Below are 25,689 nucleotides of genomic sequence, written 5' to 3' on the forward strand. Positions count from 1 at the left end.
TGATTTTTTTTAAATAAACACATTCAATATGTTTAACTTTTAGTTTCATGTTTGAAATAGTTAGAAATAGTTAAGCCTGTAGTTGACCTGTAGATCTTACAGGTTTTTCTGCTTTTTAAATATAACATTTCAGTAGGGTGTCAGTTTCTGTCTTTTATTCTTTAGACTCAAGTGGGTGAGTTCCTGGGAGACAATGATAAATTTAACAAAGAAGTCATGTATGCATATGTGGACCAACATGACTTTTCAGGAAAGGACTTTGTTTCAGCCCTTCGCATGTTTCTGGAAGGATTCCGTCTTCCAGGGGAAGCTCAGAAAATTGATCGATTGATGGAAAAATTTGCTGCAAGATACCTAGAATGCAACCAAGGGTAAGCAAGATTTAAATTTAACTATTTATTGGTTACCAACTATATCCAAGACACTTTGTTAGGGAGTACCAGGAGAGTCATAATCCCCTGTCCCCCCTCACCCCAGAAAACAGATTGTCTATGACCTGGAGGTAATGTAAGATAGTTCCATTGAAAAAGTTGTTGATCAGTGGTACCCCATTAAATTTAATTTCTAAATAAAAAATATAAAAGTCAAAAAAGAAGAAAAAGTTGTAATATGAAATAAAACATAAACCCTGAAAAAGTAAGTAAAAGTGCTTTGGGGTTTGCTGTGACTAATTTAAAGGAAACTGTAGAGCAATAAAAGTTTATGACTTGATATATTTATTTTTCCAGACAAACCCTTTTTGCTAGTGCAGATACTGCTTATGTTTTGGCTTATTCAATTATTATGCTGACCACAGATCTTCACAGTCCACAGGTATGTTTCTTCCAAGCAAGTTTTATAATATTACAAATTAGATAAGTTTTTTTAAATTTAATAAATAATATTTGGAATTTAAATCCTATTTAGTTAAATACCTCAATTTGGTAATAGGTTTTAATTTGGTGTAGTATACATTTTATAAATGCAGTTTCTCTTTGTGATTCTAATTATATTTTTTGATATCTGTATTCATCTGTCTATACTTATTGCAACATGAAAAAAGACTACAGCCCTGACCGGTTAGCTCAGTGGTAGAACATCGGCCTGGCATGTAGAAATCTTGGATTCGATTTGCCAACCAGAGCACACAGGAGAAGCACCCATCTGTTTTTCCACCCTTCCCCATCATCTTTCTCTCTGTCCTCTTTCTTCCCCTCACGCAGCCAAGGCTCCATTGGAGCAAAGTTGGCCCAGTTGCCGAGGATGGCTCCATGGCTTCTGCCTCAGGTGCTAGAATGGCTCCAGTTGCAACGGAGCAAGGCCCTAGATGGGCAGAGCATTGCCCTCTAGTGGGCATGTCATGTGGATTTCAGTCGGGCATATGCAAGGGTCTGTCTCTCTGCCTCCCTGCTTCTCACTTCAGAAAAATACAGGAGAAAAAAAAAAGAAGACTGCATATAAACCATCTTTTTTTCTTTACATTTCAAACTTAAACACTAGAGTGAATAGTGTAGCAAGTCTTTCTGTGCCTGTCACCCAGCTTCCACAGGTAACAATTTATGGCCAGTTTTGTTCAATTGCTATTCCTCTCTCTCCGACTGATCATTTTGAAGTAAATCCCTGATATTGTATCATTTCATCTGTAGTTATTTTATTATATATCTCTGAAAGAGAAATACACTATTTAAACATAACCCCAATACCATTACATAGGAAAATTAACAGTATTTTAAAAATGTCATATCCAGATGTATTCAAATTTTATTTTCCTCATAATATTTATAATTCCTTCTTAAATATTAAGGAATATTACTTGATTTTTTTATATCCACCAGCAAAACAGTTATTTTAAACATTTTAGGTATTTTATGCTAGTTTCCAGAAACATGTTTAGGTGTTTTGGGGGAAAATTATCTTTATAAAAGAACCTATTTATAAGAATTTCTTAGTACTTCTTTAGGATAGGCAATATATGGTATTTATTATTTTTAGGATGTGAAATACTATATACTAATCTGAGGTATATTAGAATATTACAGCCTATTTAGTTTGAGATTAAAATTTGAAAATATAGGGATTGTTTTGTGTGTGTGTTTTGAGATGTTTAAAGCAGGGTTTATATATGGAAAGTATAAATCAGATGTATGATGGGAGGATTACATACAGAGTTGGTCCTGGTTTTAAACAGCAGAATTCAATACCTATGCATTTACCAGGGATTACTTGATTTTATATAGACCCCTTTTTTAAAAAAAAATCAAAGAGTTTACTCATTTAAAATTTTCCTTTGTAATGTTACTGATCGTGTAATAAAAGCAGCTGACTTTCAGGGTTCTCATTGTCTATCATAACACTTTTTCCATGGGTTTATAAGGCAGTCTACATTTAGGATTAATTGGATATCTTTATATCAGAGTTTTCTGTGGTTATTTTGGTCTAAACCAAAAGTAGAATTATATTTTATACTACTTCCCTTTGTTCTTAGAATGTTGTATTTTCCAAGAATTTAGTTTAATAATTGAACTATCAGTGCTATGTGCATCTGTGTCATATCTTCCTGTGTATATGGATATTCTCATGTAAGTTATTTCGAAGGAATATTGGAACATCCTTTAATGCCTGCAGCTATAGAACAGCTGATGAGTTCCTATGAAGTTAAGTGACCAGTTAGAAAATTGAACCCGTAATTATGACCACATGTGGTATATGCTTCAGAACCATATGAAGTATAACAAATGACATCATTTTTAAAGAACGCTTTCATTTTTACTGGTGGTGGCACATTGGGTATGGACCTGGAACACTGAGGTCCCAAGTTCGAAACCCAAGATCTCTGGCTCAGGAGCATCCAGCTTGAGCACAGTCTCACAGACTTGAGTGTATGATCATCAACATGATCACAAGGTGATCCAGAGGTTACTGGCTTGAGCAAGTGGTCACTGGCTCAGCTGGAGGCCCCCCCCCCCCAAGGCATGAGAAAGCAATCAATGAAGAGCTAAAATGACACAACTACTAATTGATGCTTCTCATCTCTCTCCCTTCTTCTCTCAAAAATAAAAACACTTTCAAAGACTCACTGACATTCTCATTCTTAGTTGTTTTCAAAGTTAAAATATAGGTGAATTTTAACAAGTCATTTGTTTTTGTTTTGTTTGTTTGTTTGTTTTTGTATTTTTCTGAAGCTGGAAACGGGGAGAGACAGTCAGACAGACTCCCACACGCGCCCGACTGGGATCCACCCGGCACGCCCACCAGGGGCGAAGCTCTGCCCACCAGGGGGCGATTCTCTGCCCCTCCGGGGGGTCGCTCTGCTGCAACCAGAGCCACTCCAGCGCCTGGGGCAGAGGCCAAGGAGCCATCCCTAGCGCCCAGGCCATCTTTGCTCCAATGGAGCCTTGGCTGCGGGAGGGGAAGAGAGAGACAGAGAGGAAGGAGGGGGGGAGGGGTGGAGAAGCAAATGGGCGCTTCTCCTATGTGCCCTGGCCGGGAATCGAACCCGGGTCCCCCGCACGCCAGGCCGACGCTCTACCGCTGAGCCAACCGGCCAGGGCCAATAAGTCATTTGTGTTTTTTACCTAGAATATTTATAGTTAAACTACTTTTATACATAGTAAGTCAATGATTTTTTTTTAATTTGAAGTCTCTTTAGACCACTTTTTTTTTCTTTATCTTCATTATTAGTAACAACTGGGTGTGATTCATGTGCATTTCAGAGCCAGGTGGATTAATATATGCCAGGATGGGTCTTTTCTACATCGTTGCTATTTTCTATGAGTTCTTTGTTTTTAAAATATATTTTATTGAGCATTTTATACTTCTTGTTCTCAAGGAATTTATAAATTCTCATATATAAGTATTTATATTCTTAAAATACAAGTTAATTTTTATGTTAATTTTTAAGAATTATAACAGCTTTTCATTTCTAGGTTAAAAATAAAATGACAAAGGAACAGTACATTAAGATGAATAGAGGTATCAATGACAGTAAAGACCTTCCTGAAGAGTATCTGTCAGCGATCTACAATGAAATAGCTGGAAAAAAGATATCAATGAAAGAAACGAAAGAACTAACAATTCCTACAAAATCAAGTAAACAAAGTAAGTATCCAAATCAATTGAATCCTGATTGTTCAGGAGGAAATATATAAGGTTGTTTTGTTTGTTTGTTTTTTATTGATCCTCAGAGAGGAAGGCGGAGAGAGAAATGAGGGAAAGAGAGAGAAAGAGAAATGTCAATTTGTTCTTTCACTTATTCATGCCGTCTTTGGCTGATTCTTGTGTGTTCCCTGATCAGAGTTCAAACCCATAACCTTGGCATGTCGGGATAACACTCTAACCAACTGAGCCACCTGGCCAGGGCAAAAAAATATGGGTTCCTAAAAGTTTTTCACTTAGGTTAGAGTGTTATTCTCTTAATGTAATGTTTGCTGATAGGATTTTGTTTTTTTCTTACATGCTAAAGAAAAGTAGCTCTAACCAAGGATTAATGGAAAATGCTACATAATATGCATGGATTAGTATGTATTTAATACGTATTTTCCACTTGGCAGTTAATCTCAGCACAGATTTGGAGGTCAGAGAGATTGGTCAAGCAACCTTAATAGTCAGACTTCAACTCTCTGTCTTTGTTTCTGCCTCCTTATCGTCTACAAACAACATATTTATATCTCTTCATATATCATTAGAGATAAACAGAAGCTGGAAGTTGGAGTTATTCAAGGAGATGGGGAAGGTTAGGATTGTTTGGTAGCTTCTGGAATTGGAAATGACTTTGTCAGGTGCATCACAAATTCTACCACTGTAGAGTTCCTAGATCTAACCAACATTAAGAGCCAGTTGTGGGCTTCGCTCCATTAAAGACTTTCTATACATGTAGACAGTGGTGATTAAATTAGAGCTAGGATCCGACTATACGAATGAAGTGAGGGTTGCAGCTTAGGAATAACAGTAATATGGAAAGAGGATCCCTTCCTTTCTGAGCACTTTCACTTGGAAATGAACTCTCAGGTTTTGCTTAACAGAACAAATTATAGCAGCAAAATTCTGTTGACAGGAGAGAAATAATAAGGCTTATGTGATGTTTGTATTTCTAGAAGCTGATAAAGAATTATGAGAGTTTAGGGCTAGGAAGATGAAACTGAAAGGAAGAGTGGAGCATAACAGGCCTCTCTTTTGGAATAATATGGGGAATGATCCTAAAGAATTTTAGTAAGTTTTTCCTCATTTTATATTTGAGGAAATTGAAGTGCAAAGCTTAGGAAACTTAGAATTATAGAAGCTATGAGCTGAATATAATATAAAAACTTTTATTAAATCTCTTTACCTAAAACCCAAACAGTGGCAAGGCCAAATGTTGTACTAGGCATCCTTAACTGTTATTGCAGTCCAGAACCAAACAGCAGTTTACTTGGGAGTGTTGATATTATTTCTTCTGCTTGTAACCTTAAATATATTGATGAAGAGTTTATTTTTACACGTAGGTGGATGCCAGTTCTCTGACGTGGTTTTCTCCTCATACCTATATTACAATGTCTTCATACCCCTCTTTCTCCGCTTATTTTCTCTGTGGTGGTAGCAAATCAAAGAGAAGCTGGATATGGAAGGGAGATAGTGTTCGGAAATACTAAAGTCATTCTGGAGTGCTAGGGCCACTGTTTCCTTGTTAACTCAGGAGATGCCATTCAAACAGGTGTCATACTAAGATACCATTTCTTCTTGCATCTCTTTTCCTATCCCAGGTTTGCATTGTTTCTTTAGTACTTTGCTGTGACAGATGTATACCTACCCTTGTCCCTCTTAGGTGTTCTACTTTTCTCCAACTCCTAGTTCTGGCTTTATGTATTTTTCACTTTTGAGGTGCAATATATATAGTATAAAATTAACCATTTTGAAGTGACCAGTTCAGTGGCATTTGGTACATTCACAATGTTGTGCAAAACCACTACCTCGATCTAGTTCTGAAACATTTTCACCTCCCCAAAATAAAACCCTGTTTCCATTCAGCAGTTACTCGAGGTTTCCTCCCACTCCCCAGTCTCTGGCTACACTTTTTCTTCCTTTGCATTTACGTACTCTGGATAGCTCATGTAAATGGAATCATTATGTGACCGTTTGTGTCTAACCTTTGGGTCTATTTTTAATTAGTGGTGTTTATTATTTTATCATAAGACATAAAAATACCACTTTAAAATCCTTTCTATTTTAAATGCTAATGGTACTTGTTATTTCAGATGTAGCCAGTGAAAAACAAAGAAGACTTCTATATAACTTAGAAATGGAACAGATGGCTAAGACCGCTAAAGCACTCATGGAAGCCGTGAGCCATGTTCAAGCACCTTTTACAAGTGCAACACATTTGGAGCATGTGAGACCCATGTTTAAGGTAAAAGTTACTGGTAACTTTTGGTTGCAGTATACATTTATATATAATTTTTTTCAGCATATTTTTCAGTTAAGGAAATAAGCCTATTAATATAGACTTGGAAGCAAAAGGCTGTTATAATTACTTTTACCCCTAATTCAAGGTCTATGTGAAAATATTTCTAAAGTTAATGAAGCATTATAGGATGGGAGCGAGGGGCTAGCGAGGTAATGTTAGAAGAAATAGTGGAAATTAATTGGCCTTGTCTTTTTTTTTTTTTTTTTTTTTTTTTTTTTTTTTTTTTTTTTTCATTTTTCTGAAGCTGGAAACAGGGAGAGACAGTCAGACAGACTCCCGCATGCGCCCGACCGGGATCCACCCGGCACGCCCACCATGGGGCGGCGCTCTGCCCACCAGGGGGCGATGCTCTGCCCATCCTGGGCGTCGCCATATTGCGACCAGAGCCACTCTAGCGCCTGGGGCAGAGGCCGAGGAGCCATCCCCAGCGCCCGGGCCATCTTTGCTCCAATGGAGCCTTGGCTGCGGGAGGGGAAGAGAGAGACAGAGAGGAAAGTGCGGCGGAGGGGTGGAGAAGCAAATGGGCGCTTCTCCTGTGTGCCCTGGCCGGGAATCGAACCCGGGTCCTCCGCACGCTAGGCCGACGCTCTACCGCTGAGCCAACCGGCCAGGGCAATTGGCCTTGTCTTTTGAAATAATATACAAAAATATGTTAAACTACAGTGGTACCTTGAGATACAAGCAGACCAACATACGAATATTTTTAAGATACGAGCTGCGACTCGGTCCATATTTTTGTTTGAGATCCAAGCGAAATTCTAAGATACGAGTCGTGATTCAGGAAGCTGCTGCTAGTTGGCGTGTTGGTGCATGGGTCCAGTATCAGCAGCACACCACCAGCATCTAGTTCTTTCTCATGTGTTACCTGCAGAATCAAGGTGACTCTCGTGCGTTGTGCTCGTCCTTGCATCATTTTTGCATTTTTTACTCACTTTTTTGTGTGCTATTATGGGGCCAAAGAAAGTGAGTGTAAAGGACAGTGGTGAGAAGAAGAAGAAGAGAATGATGTCGATAGAAGTAAAGCAAGAAATAATAGAAAAACATGAGCGTGATGTACGAGTGATTGAACTGGCAAGGCTGTACGACCTCAATACATCTATAATTTGTACCATCCTTAAACAAAAGAATGCCATCAAAAGCGCAAGTCAGCGAAAAGACCTATAATTCTGTCCCAATTAAAGACAAATATCCATGAAGAAATTGGGAAGCTTCCGCTGGTGTGGGTGAAAGAGAAAAGGCTGGCAGGAAATACAGTGACGGAGACTAATATGCGAAAAGGCACATATTATATACGACGACTTGAAGAAGAAAGAATCATCAACCTCAAAAGAGGCAGCAGGAGATACAGCTGTTTTGAAAATTTCAAGAAGAGATCTGGCATCCACTCGGTGGTGAGGCATGGTGAAGCTGCAAGTGTTGACATTAAGGCAACTGAGGAATACATCGCATGTTTTGCTGTGCTTATCGCAAAGGAAGGCTACATCCCTCAACAAGTGTTCAACTGTGATGAAACAGGACTGTTTTGGAAAAAAATGCCCTGGAGGACTTTCATCACCGCAGAGGAGAAGAAGCTGCCAGGCCATAAACCCATGAAGGACCATCTGACCCTTGCATTGTGCACAAATGCTAGCTGTGACTGTAAAGTAAAGCCCCTACTAGTGTATCATTCCGAAAATCCTTGAGCCTTTAAGACTCACAAGATTCTTAAAGAAAAACTGCAGGTTATGTGGCACGCCAATGCTAGGGCATGGGTTACATGGCAGTTTTTTATTGAATGGGTAAATCTTGTCTTTGGTCCTGCAGTGAAGAAATATCTTCAAGAAAATAAATTCCTGATGAAAGAATTACTAATCCTTGAAAATGCTACAGCCCACCCACCTGGTCTTGAAGATGACATTCTTGATGAGTTCAAATTCGTGAAAGTCCTCTACCTCCCACCCAACATGACTTCAATCTTGCAACCTATGGATCAGCAGGTCATTTCCAACTTTAAAAAGCTTTACACAAAGCACTTGTTCCACCGCTTCTTTGAGGTGACTGAGAATACAAATCTAACCCTTTGAGAGTTTTGGAAAGATCACTACAACATCATGATATATTTACGCATTATTGACTTGGCATAACAAGAGGTTACAAGAAGAACCTTGAACTCATCATGGAAAAAGTTATGGCCTGATGTTGTTGCAGACAGGGACTTCGAAGGATTCAAACCAGAGACCGAGACCGAGGTAGAAGTGTTGGAGGAGATGGTGTTCCTCGGAAAGTCGATGGGTCTGGAGGTAAATTAGGGTGACTTAAACGAGCCTGTTGAGGAACATGAGGAGGAACTCTTAACTGAGGATTTGAAGGAGCTACAGATGATGCAACATACGGAGTTTCTGCAAGAGATTAGTAGTGAGGAGGAGGAAGTGATTTCTACAAGTGAAATTAAAGACATGCTGGCAATGTGGGAGAAGCTTTCAAGTTTCGTTGAAAAGAAACACCCAGAAAAAGTTTCAACTGGTCGTGCTTTTAGCACTTTTTAATGACACTTGTTTGTCACATTTCCATATCATTTTAAAAGCCAGACAAAAGCAAACCTCTTTGGATAGATTTTTATTCAAAAGTCCTGCAGGTGAAAGTGCCGAAAAGTACAGCCAAAAAGGCAAAAACAGGTGATGATTAAATGAAAAATACGTAATGTTAATTTTAGGTTAATTTTAAAGTTAAGAAAGTGCATTTTTTTACAATTAAGTTTTTGTGGTTTCATTTTAAGTAAAGAAAGTGCAGTTTTAGTTTTGTTTAAAGTAAAGAAAATGCAGTTTTAGTTTACATTTAGTGTTAAGAAAGTGCAGTTTTAGTTTACGTGTCTACAGTGCCTGCATCCCTTCCTCCCTCCATCCTCCTCTGCCATTCACTTCCATTAGCTGCACTCGTCTGTCTCCAAGGTAGGAACAGTACAGTACTGAATAACACTTTTTTCTTTTATTTTTTATATTTTGTTATGCATTGGTAAAGTATAGATGTGTGTTTCTTAATTAAAAACATGTCTTTTTTTATAATTTAGGGTGATTTGGGGATGTTTCACAGTGCTGGAACGGATTAAATCTATTTCAGTTATTTTAAATGGGAGAAATTTGTTTGATACACAAGTTGACTGACTTATGAGCTCTGTTACAGAACAAATTAAATTCGTATCTCAAGGTACCACTGTATAAGAAACACTTTTTCTTTATTATGAAATATATTTTGGCTCTGGACAGTTGACTCAGTGATAGAGCATTGGTCCAACATGTGGATGTCCCAGGTTCGAGTCCTGGTCATGACGCACAGGGGAAGTGACCATATGCTCATCTGCCGTTCCCGCATTTCTTCTCCTGTAGCCATGACTCAATTGGTTTGAGCAAGTTGGCCCCTGGTACTAAAAATAGCTCGGTTGCTGAGCAACGGCCCAGGGTGAGCAGAGTGTCACCTGGAAGAGGGCTCGCTGGGTGGATCCCCATCAGGGCACATGCAGGAGTGTTTCTCTCTCCTTTCTCACTTAAAAAAAATTGTAAAGCAGCATTTTGTTTTTGAACAATCATATATACTTATTTATGTTTGTTTCTTTTTGTTGTCTTTTATCGAGAGAGAGAGAAAGAGAGAGAGACACACAAAGACAGGAGGGAAGAAAGGGGGAGAGTTGATGAGAAGCATCAACTCATAGTTGTGTCACTTTAGTTATCCATTGATTACTTCTCATACGTGCCTTGACCAGGGGTCTCAAGCCAAGCCAGAGACCCTCTGTTCAAGCCAGTGACCATGGGATTATGTTGATGATCCTGCATTCAAGCTGGTGACCTAGGGGTTTCGAACCTGAGTCCTCAGCATCCCAGGTTGACACTCTATCCACCGTACCACCACTGGTCAGGCTAGTTTTAACGTTTCTGGTAAGGGGGAAGCAGAAAATATAAAAAGAATACGAACCAGCCGTAATTAAGCCACTCAAAACTTGTGTTAATGTGTTTATATACTACATTCTTATCTTAATTGAACAGTTGTATAGAAGTTTGTATCTTGCTGTTTCTCAGATAAGTATTTTTGCATATCATTAAATATTCATCAGTAGCTTTTATGATCTGGATTAGTTACAGTTTAATTAAACATCTAAGAACTGCCGTTATTCTCTTCAGACACCTTCATTTCTCACTCTGACTACTATAGTGTCATCCTAACTGGCATCCTTATGCTTCTTTATGTGCTCCTCTTATTCATTTAGAGAGGCCAGAGTGATCTTTATAAAATAAAAAATGCAATGTCACCTTCTTCCTTAAGAACCTTCACTGACTTTCATGACACTGTGATGAAACTCACACATCTAGAGGATCTGGCTCCACCTGCCTTTCCAAACTCATTGCTAGAATTCTTCTGTCTCTTACTATGCTGCAGTCACACTGGCATTCTTAGGTTTCTAGAATGTCATAAATTATTTTCTCTTCAGAGCATTCTTACAGGCTGTGTCCTGTGTCTAGAATGGTCTTTTCTTTTTTGCCTTGGTAGTTTCCACTTTACATGTTACCTTCTCGGAGAGTTCTGCCCCAAATTAGGCCCTTTTTTGTAACATGCTATTCATTTCCTTCATTGCATTTATATATATATATATTTTAATATATGTATTAAAGTATATGTCTAATATATCTCTTTACTCAACTTTAAGCTCCATGAGTCAAGGGACTACATCTGTTCACTTTTCCCAATATCTAGCACAGTTGCTGGCTTGTAGTAAGAGCTCAGTAAATAAGCATTGACTGGTAAAGGAATAAATGAGACATTCCTAGAATCGTTTATACTATGAAGGGATATTCACATTACTAGGACTCTTTCTACATTTTGCCAAATTGTATTCTGTAAGGGTTTATACAGTTATGAGTGGGCAATTTAATTTCACTGTCCTCTTGGATATTATCCAGTGTGATTTGATTGGAGAAATAATTGTCTTCAATTTCTAATGGAGTTAAACATTTTTTCACTGGCTTATGGACATTAATGCTTCTTGTTTAAAATATTATATAGGGTTTCAAATAAATGTGCTATTTCTTTACTTAAAATAAAGTGTGTAATATACTACTTTTGTGCAGTACCTTGCATTTTAAAATTTCTGCATGTCCTGTGCTGCCCACAGCATCTCTGCAGCAGTAATCCAGGTATTAAACAGAAAGAGATCTGAGGTTCAGAGAAATTAAATAAGTGGGAAAGCTAAGACTAGAAGTTAGGTACTTTGGTTTTTGCTACTTTATTTTGTATTATGATGTGCTTCACAACTTTCTGATGTTACAAGAAAAGCTTTGGGTTTTCCTTCATAATGCTAAAAACATTTTAGATCCTTGATACATTTCAGTTATCGTTTCTATAGCATACCCATAAACATTTTTTCTTCTGTATGGCTATATGGTTATATAGATTTGCATCACGGTGTTTATTAAAAGCAAATACTCTCACATCAGACATGTGAAGGTCATACACACATGCACACACTAATATATACACATATGTTTTGATATGAGGATTTTTCAGTAGTCAAAAGGTAGCTCTTTTTTTGTTTTCTGTTAATATTTCTCTAGGTATTCAGTTTTTATAATGAAATTTAGTGTTTGTTGGCTTTCACTGTCTGTAATGAAGAAATATTTTACTGAGCAAAATTTTGGAGTATTTTCCAACTAGGAAACAGAGATACCACTGATATCTCAATGTAAAATATTTGACTACAAAATGCAAAATAAAGCTAACTGATGTCCAGGGAACAGGCTTACAGTAAAAAAAGTAATATAATTGTTGCAAGTAGAAAATGGCTAACGGATTTTTTTGGCAATAAAAAGTCTGTGATATTGCAAGGGACTGAGATTGGGAGGATGAGTTCTCAAGTCAGGAGTAAAACTAATATCATCCATGAATATTGACTATCCCATTTTTTATTGATGTAAATAACTTATAAATGCTGTATTTAAAATATATGTATGGCTTTCTACTGAATTTATATTGTTCTCCCATTTATTTAAGCCTAGGCAACACTATTTAGTTTTCTCCTTTTGTTTAAGAAAGCTCTCCAAATAGCTATGCTAACAAATTCATTGCTTTTTTTTTTCAGAACTTCCTCAAATCATTGTTTGAAAGCCTTGAGAAATATTAATGTAGTACTATCATAATTTTTAATTAGCACTTGATGCTCATGATATATTTTAAATTTAAATATTCCTAGTTGGCGTGGACACCTTTTCTGGCTGCGTTCAGTGTGGGTCTGCAAGACTGTGATGATACTGAAGTAGCCTCTCTTTGCCTGGAAGGTATACGATGTGCAATCAGAATTGCATGCATTTTCAGCATTCAGGTAACAAAGAATTTTGCCTTTGTAGACAATCTAGAAAACGTAAATTACTTAAGCCATTACTACAGTTTAAATTTTTGTGCATGTCTGACTTATGAGAAACTAATTGCAAGTTTATTATGCAATTTAAATGAATCTTAACATTAAGTTTCTGAGATGCTATGACAGATGGGGTGGTTCTCTATTGATGTGTCTAAAATTCATAACTTTGGTTTGTAAATTTTTCTCCAAGATTTTGAATTCTTACAAGTTAATTTGAATATTTTATTTAAATATTTTGCATATTCATGATTTTTCAGTCATATATTTTCGTATTTTATATACAGGGTGGGATCAAAGTAGTTTTACAGTTGTTTGTATGAAATATAATACAATAATTAAATAATAATACAAGAGTAAACGGTTTCATGTACTCACAACTGTAAATCTACTTTTGCCCTATATTTATGTCCATTCCACTTAACCCTAAGAACAAAGTATCTTGAAGAGAACCAGGTACACAGTACATAATTTTCAAGTCCCTCTTAGTAATTTATATGCTTTGTCTGATAATAAATTTAGTCAAAGCTTTCTATTTAAAAACCCAGTTTAGCCCTGGCTGGTTGGCTCAGTGGTAGAGTGTTGGTCCAGCGTGTGGAAGTCCTGAATTCAGTTCCCAATCAAGACACACAGGAGAAGTGACCATCTGTTTCTCCATCCCTCCCTCTCCCCTTCTTTCTCTCTCTTTCCCTGCTTCCCCTTTTCCCCTTCTGCAGCAAAGGCTCAAATAGCTTAAGTAAAGTTGGCCCCAAGCCCTGAGGGTGACTTCATGGCCACGCCTCAGGCACTAAAGTAGCTCAGTTGGCAAGCAATGGAGCAATATCCCAGATGGGCAGAGCATCACCCTATAGAGGGCTTGCCAGGTGGATCCTGGTTGGGGGTGCATGTGGGAGTCTGTCTCTCTGCCTCCCCACCTCCCATTTAATTAAAAAAGGAAATTTAATACCCATTTCACATTTGATTATGAATATTAGGGCTTAAAAAGCACAGTCTAGTTGTAGTGAAAAAATGAGCAAATTTATAAATCAGGTTTCTGTAGTTCACACAGTACTTGAAGCAAAAGTACTCATTGAATGTGTTTTTCAGTATGAATTACTAATAAAATTTCATCTTGATTTGAGACTTCATCACCTTTGGATTTTAGAAATTCATTATTTTGTTTCATTTATCTTAAAATTTAAACAAAAAACTAGTTTGAGGTATTGTATGTAACTCATGGCTTGTCAATTAAAAACTTAATAAACAAATAAACAATTTGTCATTGGAAAATTGGGGATCACTATTGTGTTCAAAAACATATAAAGTATATTTTTCTCTTTTTTATAGCTGGAAAGAGATGCATATGTCCAGGCGCTAGCAAGATTCACCTTACTTACAGTGAGTTCTGGTATTACTGAAATGAAGCAGAAGAACATTGACACAATAAAAACACTCATTACAGTGGCTCATACAGACGGAAATTACTTAGGAAATTCGTGGCATGAGGTATAAGCACTTTATTTTCAGCTTTGCAGTTTGGTTATAAAATAAGCTAATTCTAAATATTCGATCACTGAAATGTTCAAGTGTTTGGGGAGAAAATTAATTTAGTACATTCAGGAAAACTACATTTAGCTTTTTATAAAGCACATGTTTAAATCCTGGCTGCATACATTTAAATATTTTTGCAAACATTTTTAACACAGATTGAATTTTTTTCTCCTTTTTTAATATTAAGATTCTGAAGTGCATCAGTCAGTTGGAGCTTGCACAACTTATAGGAACAGGAGTGAAACCTCGATACATTTCTGGAACAGTGCGAGGCAGAGAAGGATCTCTTACTGGAACAAAAGATCAGGCTCCTGATGAATTTGTGGGCCTTGGGCTGGGTGAGCATTTTAAAAATTATTTTTATGAAGTATCAAAATTGTTTTTGTTTTTAACTTGCTTAATATGGGTAATTTTATTGTAGCAATGAAATATAATTGGAATGATATGATAAAATACCCTTTGGCTAACATTATGAGGAAAAGCAAGATGACTGGAGAGAACGAAGTTCTTGTGCCTGGAGTAGTTTGCAAGATTAAATGATCCTTAGTCTTAATCTCATAGTTGGAGGCAGAAGAAACGTACAGTTTAAAGTTTCCTGCTATTAGGACTAAGAAGGTAATTTAAGTGAGCGAAGGCCTGTAGAAGATGGTAAATAGTTGGGGCAACAGGAGAAAGCATTCGCATTCATACTTTTTAAAGGCACTGTGCAGGCCTAACTAAACCTTTCTGCCAGTGTGGAAATTTTCCCATGGGTCCCCATGTGCTCAGTCTGCCCAGAAACTTCTATATTTAACCCAATAAAACAAAATACTAGCTCCAGTGGATACAGAAGAACCAAAGACAATACATTTTAAGCTATAAATGAAAAAAGTTCCATCAGGAAAGAAGCAAAGTTTAGATTGTCTTTGACTTTGAGTACTGTTCTTCTGGATTTGAATTCTGACTGTTTCTTCTTTACTGCGTGCAAGTAAACTTAATTCTCTGAGTTTTGGTTTCCTCTTTTGCAAACTGATGGCAATATCTATTTATTGAGTTGTTAGGATTAAATAAGAATACATACAAATGGACTTAGTACAGTAGCTAATGATGGTTTCTGGATTATCCTCTATCCTTCTTCCCCACCCCACTTTACCCAGGAAGAGACATGACTTAGAGAGCAGGAGTATTACCTTTTGAGGCTTTGTACTGAAACATTATATTTCTGGACATTTTTGTCTTTTTATCTTTTAGTGAGTTCTGTTGTTGCTTGCAGTAAAAATTCTTAGGAAATCCAAAAGAATTTCAAGCTTGAAAAACGATCCATAGGGAAAGAAGTAAAGATCAGGACCATGCTGTGGTTTCAAGTTGGACTGGGGACATTAGTTCCCAGTGGTGATCCAACTGTGTCAGCCAGCAGTACCATCTATACCTCAGTTGTATCTTAGATGCTGTGGTTCTGGGAGATGCAGGATTAGACCTAATAACTTGGTGACCCAGCAGCAGGATTTAGACCTGCCTGAGCACCTGCATGGTGACTTATGTAACCTGGAAGTCTGACTTGGAACATTAGAACTATAATTGCCCCAGAAGATAGCACGCGATACAGATGAAAATATTTACAGGCAAGTGAAATGAATGCATTGATTGATTCAATACCTTTTGTAAAGCTTCTTTTTTTTTAAGACCTATGAAGTGTGGAAGGGCCAAAATAATGTCAAGCAAGAAATGATAAGAGCTGATATTGTTTACTAGTATATTTGAAAGTGAATTAAAATTAATTTGATCACTGTGCTATTGTACCACTTAGGTTACAAGGATATGAGATGATCTGCCTTCAACTTTCAGCAGAAGGGAATTTACAGAAAAATATCCACAGTTTTGATTTGGATCATTGGTTAACCCAGTGTAACCGATGTTTATCCCTGTGCATTGTTCTCTGTCACCTACTCAGACAACAGATGTTTTCTTCAGCAGGACACTAGTCAGAATTTAAGCTAGAAGAGGATGTGGAACAATCAAATTAGTTTTTATGTGTTTTTAATTAAATAATATATTTTATTAACAGCACTTAATAATATACCAAGTATTAATTTATGTACCAAGTAAACGGTGCACAAATACAGCTTACACACAATTAATTTATTAATGCATCAAGTATTCCATGTAATCAAGTTAATAGGCCTGGGTATGTTTATCTGCCTTTCTGACTGATCCACTTACATACTTCCAGTACTCTATATGTGCTGCTCCTTTTGCCTGAATTGCTTCTCCTTCTGCCTCCTTTCCCAAATGGTCATGCTTCTGGGTCCAACTAAATATTTCATCACAGGTGAAGCTTTTCCATGAGTTAGTGCCTTTATCCTATCAAAATTAGTTCTAGTTAGCAAAACTTGTATTATATATAATTCATTTCAGTCATGAAGTAATAATTACATTGTATTAAAATTGGTTGTAAGTCGTGTCTCTCCTGGTAAATTATTAACTCAATGAATTTGAGTTCAGCTGGTTTAAATAACATCATCTATTTTGTTTGCATTCTTAAAAGCACTATCTGGTCAGTTGAGTCAGCAATTTGTTGAACTTTGGACTTAATATAGTAATCTGGCAGGAGAATGAAGAAGAGATTGAAGAGGGGAAAAATTAGTGGCAAGAAAGCAGTCAGTAAACTTTCAATTATCTGGGCCTGAAGTTATAAGTGTCTAAACTATTTGAATAGGAATAAAAATGAGTGAATGATAGGGACACAGTTCAAAAGAAAAATTTAGTAACTTGTGAAGAACAGATAAGGTCTCAAAAGATGATTGTAAGGTAGAATCTGAAAACCTGGCGAAGTTCTTGTCCTGCTTTCCAACATATGGAAAACCAGGGGTTTTTTTTTGGGGGGGAGGAATGATTCTTTTCAATAAGGGGATGTTAGAACATACATAATCTTTAGTAAGCATTTGTAAACAAGGGACTAGATATTAAGTGACAGTGGAGATTTAATTATATGGAATTAGGAGTCATCCTAAGAAGGTATCACTGTAACCTAGGTTAGTGCTGTGTTTCTTAAACATCAAGAGTAATTTTGCCTAATGTCGTTAACTTTCTGATCTAAGTTCTCAGTGGCTCTAATTTGCGTAATCTTCCCCAAAACAGGTTGTTTCTTTATAACCGTATGTTTATACCAATTACTATAGCTTGCTAAAGGTCATCAAAAGAATTTTTCACCCAAAGCATCATTTCTTTCATTAGGAAAATAACTGATTTTAGAACTCTAAGTGTATTTTTCCACAGAATTATTTTCAAACTGAAATGACTCTCTTTTATGTGTGGTAGTTGGAGGAAATGTGGACTGGAAGCAGATAGCAAGTATTCAGGAGTCCATTGGAGAAACCAGTTCTCAAAGTGTTGTTGTTGCTGTAGATAGGTAAGATGTTCATTTTATTCCCTTTTCAAATAAATACTGTCTTAATTCTGTAGCAGCATTTAGATGTATTTTGCTGAGTAGTAAAGAGAAAAAAAAAAACATATAATTTAAGTACTATAAGACTGTATTTTGACATAATGTGATTTAGATGATGCACCTATAATTTTGCATTTTAGATTATAGAATATAGGAAGGAGATAAACAGTATGATAATGTAAGTTACAGTGGATATTAGTGGGCATTAGGGAAATAGTAACCTTGATGAAAAAGAACACAAATGTTTTATTTCCTGTATAGAAAACATTCCCTTTGTTATCCTTATTAGAAAATAGTGTCTTTGTTTTTCTGAGTCTGTGATAGAGGACTGCGTTGTGGGTAAAATGAAGGGATTTGCTGGCTGTTCTCATCACAGGCTCATTTGGAAAGGATTTTGGAATGGTATATTATAGACATTACCAGGTATTACTCATTTTTAGTTTGTTTTCTAAAATAAAACCCATACATTTATTTTACTGTTGGACTGTTTATTTTAGATTTTTTAAGTTTCTAGTATGTACAACATTTAGCATTCTTTTGAAGATTAGTTTTTTGTGTGTTTGTTTGTTTGTTTGTTTTGTGAGAGACAGAGGAACAGATAGGGACAGACAGGAAGGGAGACAGATGAGAAGCATCAGTTCTTCATTGCAGCTCCTTAGTTGTTCATAGTTTGCTTTCTCATATGTGCTTTGATAGGCGGGTGGCGGGGGGTTTAAAGCAGAGCAAGTGACCCCTTACTCAAGCCAGAGATCTTGGGCTCAAGCCAGCAACCTTGAGCTTCAAGCCAGCGACCTTTGGACTTAAGCCAGCGACTATGGGGTCATGTTATGATCCCACGCTCAAGCTAGTGACCCTGCACCCGCGCTCAAGCTGGCAACTTTGGGGTTTCAAACCTGGGACCTCTGCATCCCAGTCTAACATTCTATCCACTGTGCCACCACCTGGTCAGGTGAAGATTAGTTTTTTTTCCCAGATGAATGTCCCCAAAATTGAAACTTAACATTTTACAACTCTGACATTTAAATTTTTTTTTTTACCACTTCTTATGGAAACTTTTCAAAATGTAAATATACTATGCACTATATATATTTTTTCTGGTGCTTGGAGACTTATGCTGATCCATTATTTTACTGTGCATCAGATAAAACTTTTTGCTCTAAATACAGACAGGCTACTGACAGTGAAAGTACTCCCTGGAACTTTTTCCTTGAAAAGAATTCTTAATGTTGACTAGCAATCTTTTTATTGGGGGTGGGGGAGGAGGTCATTTGCATTTTCCTTGGAAAGGTTGAAAAAAGATTGTGTATCATCTTACACACATCATTATAACTTGAAGGTTTACCACATGATTGGTATTTTTCAAGTACTTGTATTACTTCATTTAATCTTTTGAGTAGCTTCATGAGGTAAGTATTATTATTGTCCTGAATTTAAAAATAAGGAAACTGAGACATGGAGGAATTAAATAACTTGCTCATCCCCATAACCAGGCTAACTTGGTCTTGATTAACTTGATAACCGTTTCATTCATAGAAAATTTTGAGGAGTGGAGCCAGAGTGTACACTCAGGCAGCATATCTTGAGAGTGCACTCTTAACCTCTCTGCGTGCACGTACAACTCCAAAGCAGTGTAACGTCTGCCCTTCTGCTATCAGGGCATTTTTTTTCCGGAAAATCATCTTCACTGTCATTATGAGACTCTATTCAGGTCAGAGTCAACATTTTACATAGTATTTCTGTTTCCATAGTACTTTATATATGACCATACCTAGTTGTGATATATCCAGTTGTCCACTGTTTGTTACAGGTAGACATGTCACTTATTTGAACAGAAAATATGCCTCTCTGTTTTAAGAATTTCTGCTGTTTCAGATGTGTCTTAGTACATGTACTGTTAATACTTTGTCCTTTCAAACTCATCATCACCAAAGACTTATAAAAACATAAATTTAATATCCAATTTTATACAAACTGCAGCATTCAAATTTTAGCTTATAATGAAAACAAGTTACATTTTTTATCATAAGAGTATATTGTCCTTTTGTGGTGCATTACACTTTTTTATTAAATTTCTTCTGAATTTGTTTTCAACTATCTTGAGTTTATTTTCATATGTAATATTCTGATTCTAGTCTATAAACTAATTCACAGAAATTACTCTGGTGTTCAAGACAGTGGCGAGAGTATAATCAGGTATCATCTTGGAAAGCTCTGTACTGTTCAGCAAACATTTTCCTTCCTTAGGGCTGTTGTTCTGAAAAATCTCTTATGACAAGTATAGGGACTGAACATGAAAAATAATTCTTTGCTTAATTTTTTATAGCTTATGTGTCTTAACAGAAAAATATCTAATTTCATTAAAGACTTGAAGATGATAAAATGTTCTAATTATCTTTACTTTTATGTTATTAATCCTGTACCATTAGAATTTAGGAGAATATTGAGCACTTTAATCTGGAGTACTGGATCCTCTAGGGTTTGATGGGATAGACTTTGGTAGTCATTGCTAAACTAGACCAATTTTATAAGTATTACTGAACTATGCAAGGTTAGTATTTGTCCTGGAATGACTTATCTCTAAAAGCTAAAATACTTGTTATTTAGTTTAATAGTTCTGGGTTTTTTTGTTTTTTAATAAGCACATCAGATCTAGCATTGTAAAAATTGCCCATCTCACACTTTGGAACATTCTGTCACTTTTCAGAAAATCCACACAACTCACTCCTCCACCCTCACTGCATTTGCTCATAAATATTTTTCAGTTAGGTCTAAGAAATAATCATTACCTTTGACATTTTCACTGTGAAACCTTTTTACATATACACTAATTTACTTTGCCTATGTTGCATACAGTTTAAAGTTTATTTGATCCAGAATCTTCAACTTCTTTCAACTTTTTTTATTTTGCATTTTTTTGCTGCATTACTATCATAATGTGGATGAAGCAGTAATCTATCAAATTAATTTTTCTACTCATGGTTTCCAGGACATGTCTTAATAGCACACACGTCTCCTGCTATTATCCTTTGCTTTTTATACAGGGACTATAGAATAATCCATTTTGTAGACTGACTTGGGATACATAGCTCTCTTCTCCTGCCTTAGTATATTAAGGCTTAATTTTAAATGCGTCCACAGACCACTGGGCTCTACCACATGACTTATCTGTAGTGGAGCATTACTGGAAATACAGCACCACTCAGAGGCTGCCAAAAGGAGAATTTGGATGCCCTTTTTCAGGATGCATACTGCCACTACTTTCCACCATCACCAGTCTACAGAACTCATCCTATTGCTGCCGCTACTTCTCTGTCCTGTAGCCTTTGTTCTCCGTTATTTCACTGCCATCAGAGAATGAATGTGTGGCTTATTGTCCCTGTAGTTGCACATAATCTCCCATCTCTGCTTCGGTTCTTCACCCCTTTCAACTCTGCCATTTGCTTTCTTCTCAGTTAAAATGTTTTTCCTTTTGTTTCTCTTCCTGCTGTTTCTCCTATGCTGTTTAGTTTTGAATCTATTTTTGTTTTCTTTTTTTTTTATCTTGCCTTTCATGGGGATATCTCTAGTTTGAGAAGTCGGCTAATGACACTTAAAATGCATAGTCTAGCCATTTTCATTTTGTTCATGTGTTTGTACAGAGGTTTTGAATATTTTAATTTCTGGACCCAGTCAAACTACTGGATTAAATGGGGCCTTATTACTCTTATGTTTTTCTTCAAGATTGTGTTTTTAGTGAGATCTTTGAATTGTTTAGTTCTACTGACAAGAGCAGTATGGGAAATCTCAAGATACTCCTTTAGCAAGAGGCTTTTCCAGTCTTGTTTTTGTTACTCATTGCCAGAACACATAGGCAGATATTCAAGGTCACTGAGATTAAAACAATATGATATACTTAGAACATTTAGATTATGGTAGCAGGAAAGAACTAGGATATATTTAAGATATTTAAATTGTGTTTTGCTCAGTTAGGTGTGGGGCAGTATAGCACTGTGGTTTAAGAAGGTAGATGCTGGAGTCAGTCCATCCTGGTTTGAATCTTGGGTCCAGCACTTACTAATTCTGTGACTTCAAGGAAATTTCTGATTATAAAATTGGAAATCTAGCCTTGGCCAGGTTGATGTGAATAGAGCATTTTCCTGGAAAGCCAAGGTTGCCGGTTTGTATCCCTTCAGGGTACATACAGAGGCAGTCAATGAGTATACAACTAAATGGAACAATGATTGGACAGTGAGTTCTTGTTTCTCTCTCTCCCTCTTCCAACCTCCCTTAAATCAATGAAAAAAATCTTTAAGTTAAAAAAAATTGGAAAGATAATTGTATCTACTTCCCAGGGTATTTCTTACTCTTTAGAGAGGATCTAAATGAAACAGAATAATACCCACCTTGTGGTTGTTTGTAGCTACAGTGTGTCCGTAAAGTCATGGTGCACTTTTGACCGGTCACAGGAAAGCAACAAAAGACAATAGAAATGTGAAATCTGCACCAAATAAAAGGAAAACCCTCCCAGTTTCTATAAGATGATGTGGCAGCATGGGCTCATGTGCAGATGATGATGTAACACCATGTTTACAGCAGAGCAGCCCACGGCCATGCCAGTCGAGATGTGGTCAGTGTGTTTTGTGGCTCGCTAAATTCGAATCCATGACCAAAGTGCAACGTGAATATGGGTACATTTATAATGAAGCGCCACGACATAGGAATAACATTACTCGGTGGGGTAAGCAGTTGAAGGAAACCGGCAGTTTGGTGGAGAAACCCCGTTCTGGTAGGCCATCAGTCAGTGACGAGTCTGTAGAGGCTATACGGGATAGCTACCTAAGGAGTCCTAAAAAATCGTGTGTGAGCCCACATCGAACTGCACTGAATAGGTATGAAACTAGGAGAGTTTTCCTTTTATTTGATGCAGATTTCACATTTCTATTGTCTTTTGTTGCTTTCCTGTGACCGGTCAAAAGTGCACCATGACTTGACCGACACACTGTATTACTGTTACAACAGTTATTTTTATTTCTGATTTTAATATTTGATCTTTGAGGTTCTGCCTTTAAGGTTTCTTTTCTAGCACGCAAATCTTATGGTGTTCATTTTAAATTGAGGAGTATCATTTCATGCTGGAATCACATTCAAACCCTAGTTACAAACCCAGTACATAGGTAAAAATGCAGACTTTACAAAAGAGGCCTACTGTGTTTATGCTGAAGTCTTTTGTGAAACTTTGAAACATAGAGCTCAGGGAAGAAGGCTGGGCAGCATAGCTTCAATACTGAGTATTTGACTTCCTTGAGAAAAGTCAGTTTACTGCTTGGTAGAACTGTTGGAGACTGCAAGGTTTTAGTAAATCACTTTAAACTTAACGTATGATGGGTTTTTTTGTTTTTTGAGAGGAGGAGAGATAGTGAGACAGGTTCCCATATATGCCCTGACTGGGATCCACCCAGCAACCCCCACTGGGGCTAATGCTCAAATCAGCCGAGCTCTTCTCAGTGCCCAGGGCTGACATTCAGACCAATCAAGCCACTGTCAGCGAGAGAAGAAGAGAGAGAGAAAGAGGAGAGGGAGAGGGAGAGGGAGGGAAGCAGATGGTTACTTCTCACGTGTGCCCTGACCAGAAATTGAGCCTGGGATGTGTACATGCCATGCCGACGCTCTATCCACTGAGCTAACTGGCCAGGGCCATACATGAGTTTCTAAATTTAATATATATTGCTTGTAGAAGTGAAGTAGAATTTTTTATTTTAAAAATGTTTTATCGTTAGTAGATAACCAGGAAAAAAAAGAAAAAACTTTGTTTTATAGTGTGCCAATTATTAGTTGTACAAATTAATATTTTTCTTAGTCTTATAACTCTCTAGTGATTATAAATTTACTAATAAAATTAAAACCTTATATTCTTTAATATATTATTGAATGCAAAGGAAGAAGGGAATAACATCAAACTATACTTACTAAACTGTATAATGATAAAAAATATTCATTTGACTACCTCAGTTTTTTTGTTTCTTTAAAACAGATACAAGTAGCTAGTACCCCAGGCCACTTAAAATTGAATTGATGTAACACATGTGACACTATACTTTTTATTTTTCATAATATACATTTTTCAATCATGGTTTTTTTTTCTTCTCTTTAGAATATTTACAGGGTCTACAAGGCTAGATGGAAATGCTATTGGTAAGTATGTACATTTATTTCACTTATAAACAGTTTTGTCTAACAGACTTGAACATTTAACTAAAAAATTGTGAATCTATTTATATTGTAGTGGATTTTGTCCGTTGGCTCTGTGCTGTGTCTATGGATGAATTACTTTCCACTACACATCCAAGAATGTTTAGTCTGCAAAAAATAGTAGAAATATCATATTACAACATGGGAAGAATAAGATTGCAGTGGTCTCGAATTTGGGAAGTTATTGGAGATCATTTTAATAAGGTATTTGAATAATTACAGGATTTTCTTACATTTATATGTATTATTTTTCATTGTTTAAAATTTTCTTATTACCTGACCGGATGGTGGCACAGAGGATAGCGCGTCAGGCTGGGACGCTGAGGACCCACGTTCAAAACCCTGAGGTTGCCGGCTTGAGCGTGGGGTTGCCGGCTTGAGCATAGGATTATAGACAAGACCCCATGGTTGCTGGTTTGTGCAAGAAGTCACTGGCTTAGCTGGAGCCTCCAGTCAAGGCACATATGAGAAAGCAGTCAGTGAACAACTAGGGTGCTGCAACTATGAGTAGATTCTTCTCATCTCTCTCCCTTCCTGTCTGTCTTACTCTCCAAAAAGAAAATTTCCTTATTATAATCTAATTGACTTTTTTCTTTCCAAGCAATTTTTAAATTATTTTTATAATTAAATTTAGAAAACCCTTTGGATCCTGTTTTTCTTTACCTCTAGGTTTTAATAATTTAATTAAAATAATGTTTTTTTTCTTGAGAAATATTGTTAGCATCTAGTGCCTTTATGGAAAATCTTAGGAATTATTTATCTATGCTATTGATGATACACTTTTTCTAAAACAAAAATAAGAAAGTATAGCTTTTCCGACTGACATGAACACCTTGTATTTCTGTTGCCATTGCAGGTTGGCTGTAATCCTAATGAAGATGTAGCTATTTTTGCAGTGGACTCCTTGAGGCAGTTGTCAATGAAATTCTTAGAGAAAGGGGAACTTGCTAACTTCAGATTCCAGAAAGATTTCTTAAGACCTTTTGAGCACATAATGAAGCGGAACAGGTATTATGTGTGTTGAATTGCTTACTATCAGAAAAATACCTTATTCTTTTCCACAACAGAGGGAAGAACAGAATGGAAAGTAAACTGATAAGTTTTATCTGTGTGCATATCTAAGCAATTATATTGATATTTTAGGTCTCCAACCATTCGTGATATGGTTGTACGGTGTATAGCACAGATGGTGAACTCCCAAGCTGCTAACATTCGGTCTGGGTGGAAGAACATTTTCTCTGTATTTCATCTAGCTGCATCTGATCAAGATGAAAGCATCGTGGAACTTGCATTCCAAACAACAGGGCACATTGTCAGTGAGTATTTCTTTTAGCTATGTTTAAGTTAGGAATTAAAAAACTGGAATGAGTTAGAAGATAATTCAAGTATACAGTTAGGGGCCTATTACGGGTTTTAAGTTTACCAACTTTTGCCTACATAAGCAGAGTAAATAATGATATATTATTATAGCTAACATTTATTAAATGTTTGCTATATGAGAAGAACTGTAAGCACTTTGCATGTATTTTCTTCAGTCTTCACAGCAACTCTATGAGATAAATGTCTTTAGTAACCTCCTTTTTAAAAAAACTAGGTTAGGAATCACAGGCCCAGTGAGGTTAAATAATTTACCTGAGGGCACAGAACCTAGTGAGTGACAGAACAGGAATTCAAAGCCAGGGAGCCTTAAGGCAAAGCCTTTGTTTGTAA

The 25,689-nt window shown here is 36.7% G+C and overlaps 1 protein-coding gene across 1 annotated transcript in view; it reads left to right on the forward strand.

Annotated features, from left to right (window-relative positions):
* The window catches only part of ARFGEF1 (ADP ribosylation factor guanine nucleotide exchange factor 1), a 126,031-nt gene that overhangs the window by 77,105 nt on the left and 23,237 nt on the right, over positions 1–25,689 (forward strand). The window contains exons 16-27 of the mRNA XM_066378928.1: positions 166–371; positions 729–813; positions 3,906–4,077; positions 6,210–6,361; positions 12,633–12,761; positions 14,124–14,282; positions 14,515–14,665; positions 17,625–17,715; positions 23,882–23,922; positions 24,014–24,183; positions 24,836–24,987; positions 25,123–25,295. Of these exons, the coding sequence (XP_066235025.1) occupies positions 166–371; positions 729–813; positions 3,906–4,077; positions 6,210–6,361; positions 12,633–12,761; positions 14,124–14,282; positions 14,515–14,665; positions 17,625–17,715; positions 23,882–23,922; positions 24,014–24,183; positions 24,836–24,987; positions 25,123–25,295 (1,681 nt within the window). The remainder of the gene's footprint in view (positions 1–165; positions 372–728; positions 814–3,905; positions 4,078–6,209; positions 6,362–12,632; positions 12,762–14,123; positions 14,283–14,514; positions 14,666–17,624; positions 17,716–23,881; positions 23,923–24,013; positions 24,184–24,835; positions 24,988–25,122; positions 25,296–25,689) is intronic.

The sequence above is a fragment of the Saccopteryx leptura genome, chromosome 3, assembly GCF_036850995.1.
Source record: "Saccopteryx leptura isolate mSacLep1 chromosome 3, mSacLep1_pri_phased_curated, whole genome shotgun sequence".
Lineage (NCBI taxonomy): Eukaryota > Metazoa > Chordata > Mammalia > Chiroptera > Emballonuridae > Saccopteryx > Saccopteryx leptura.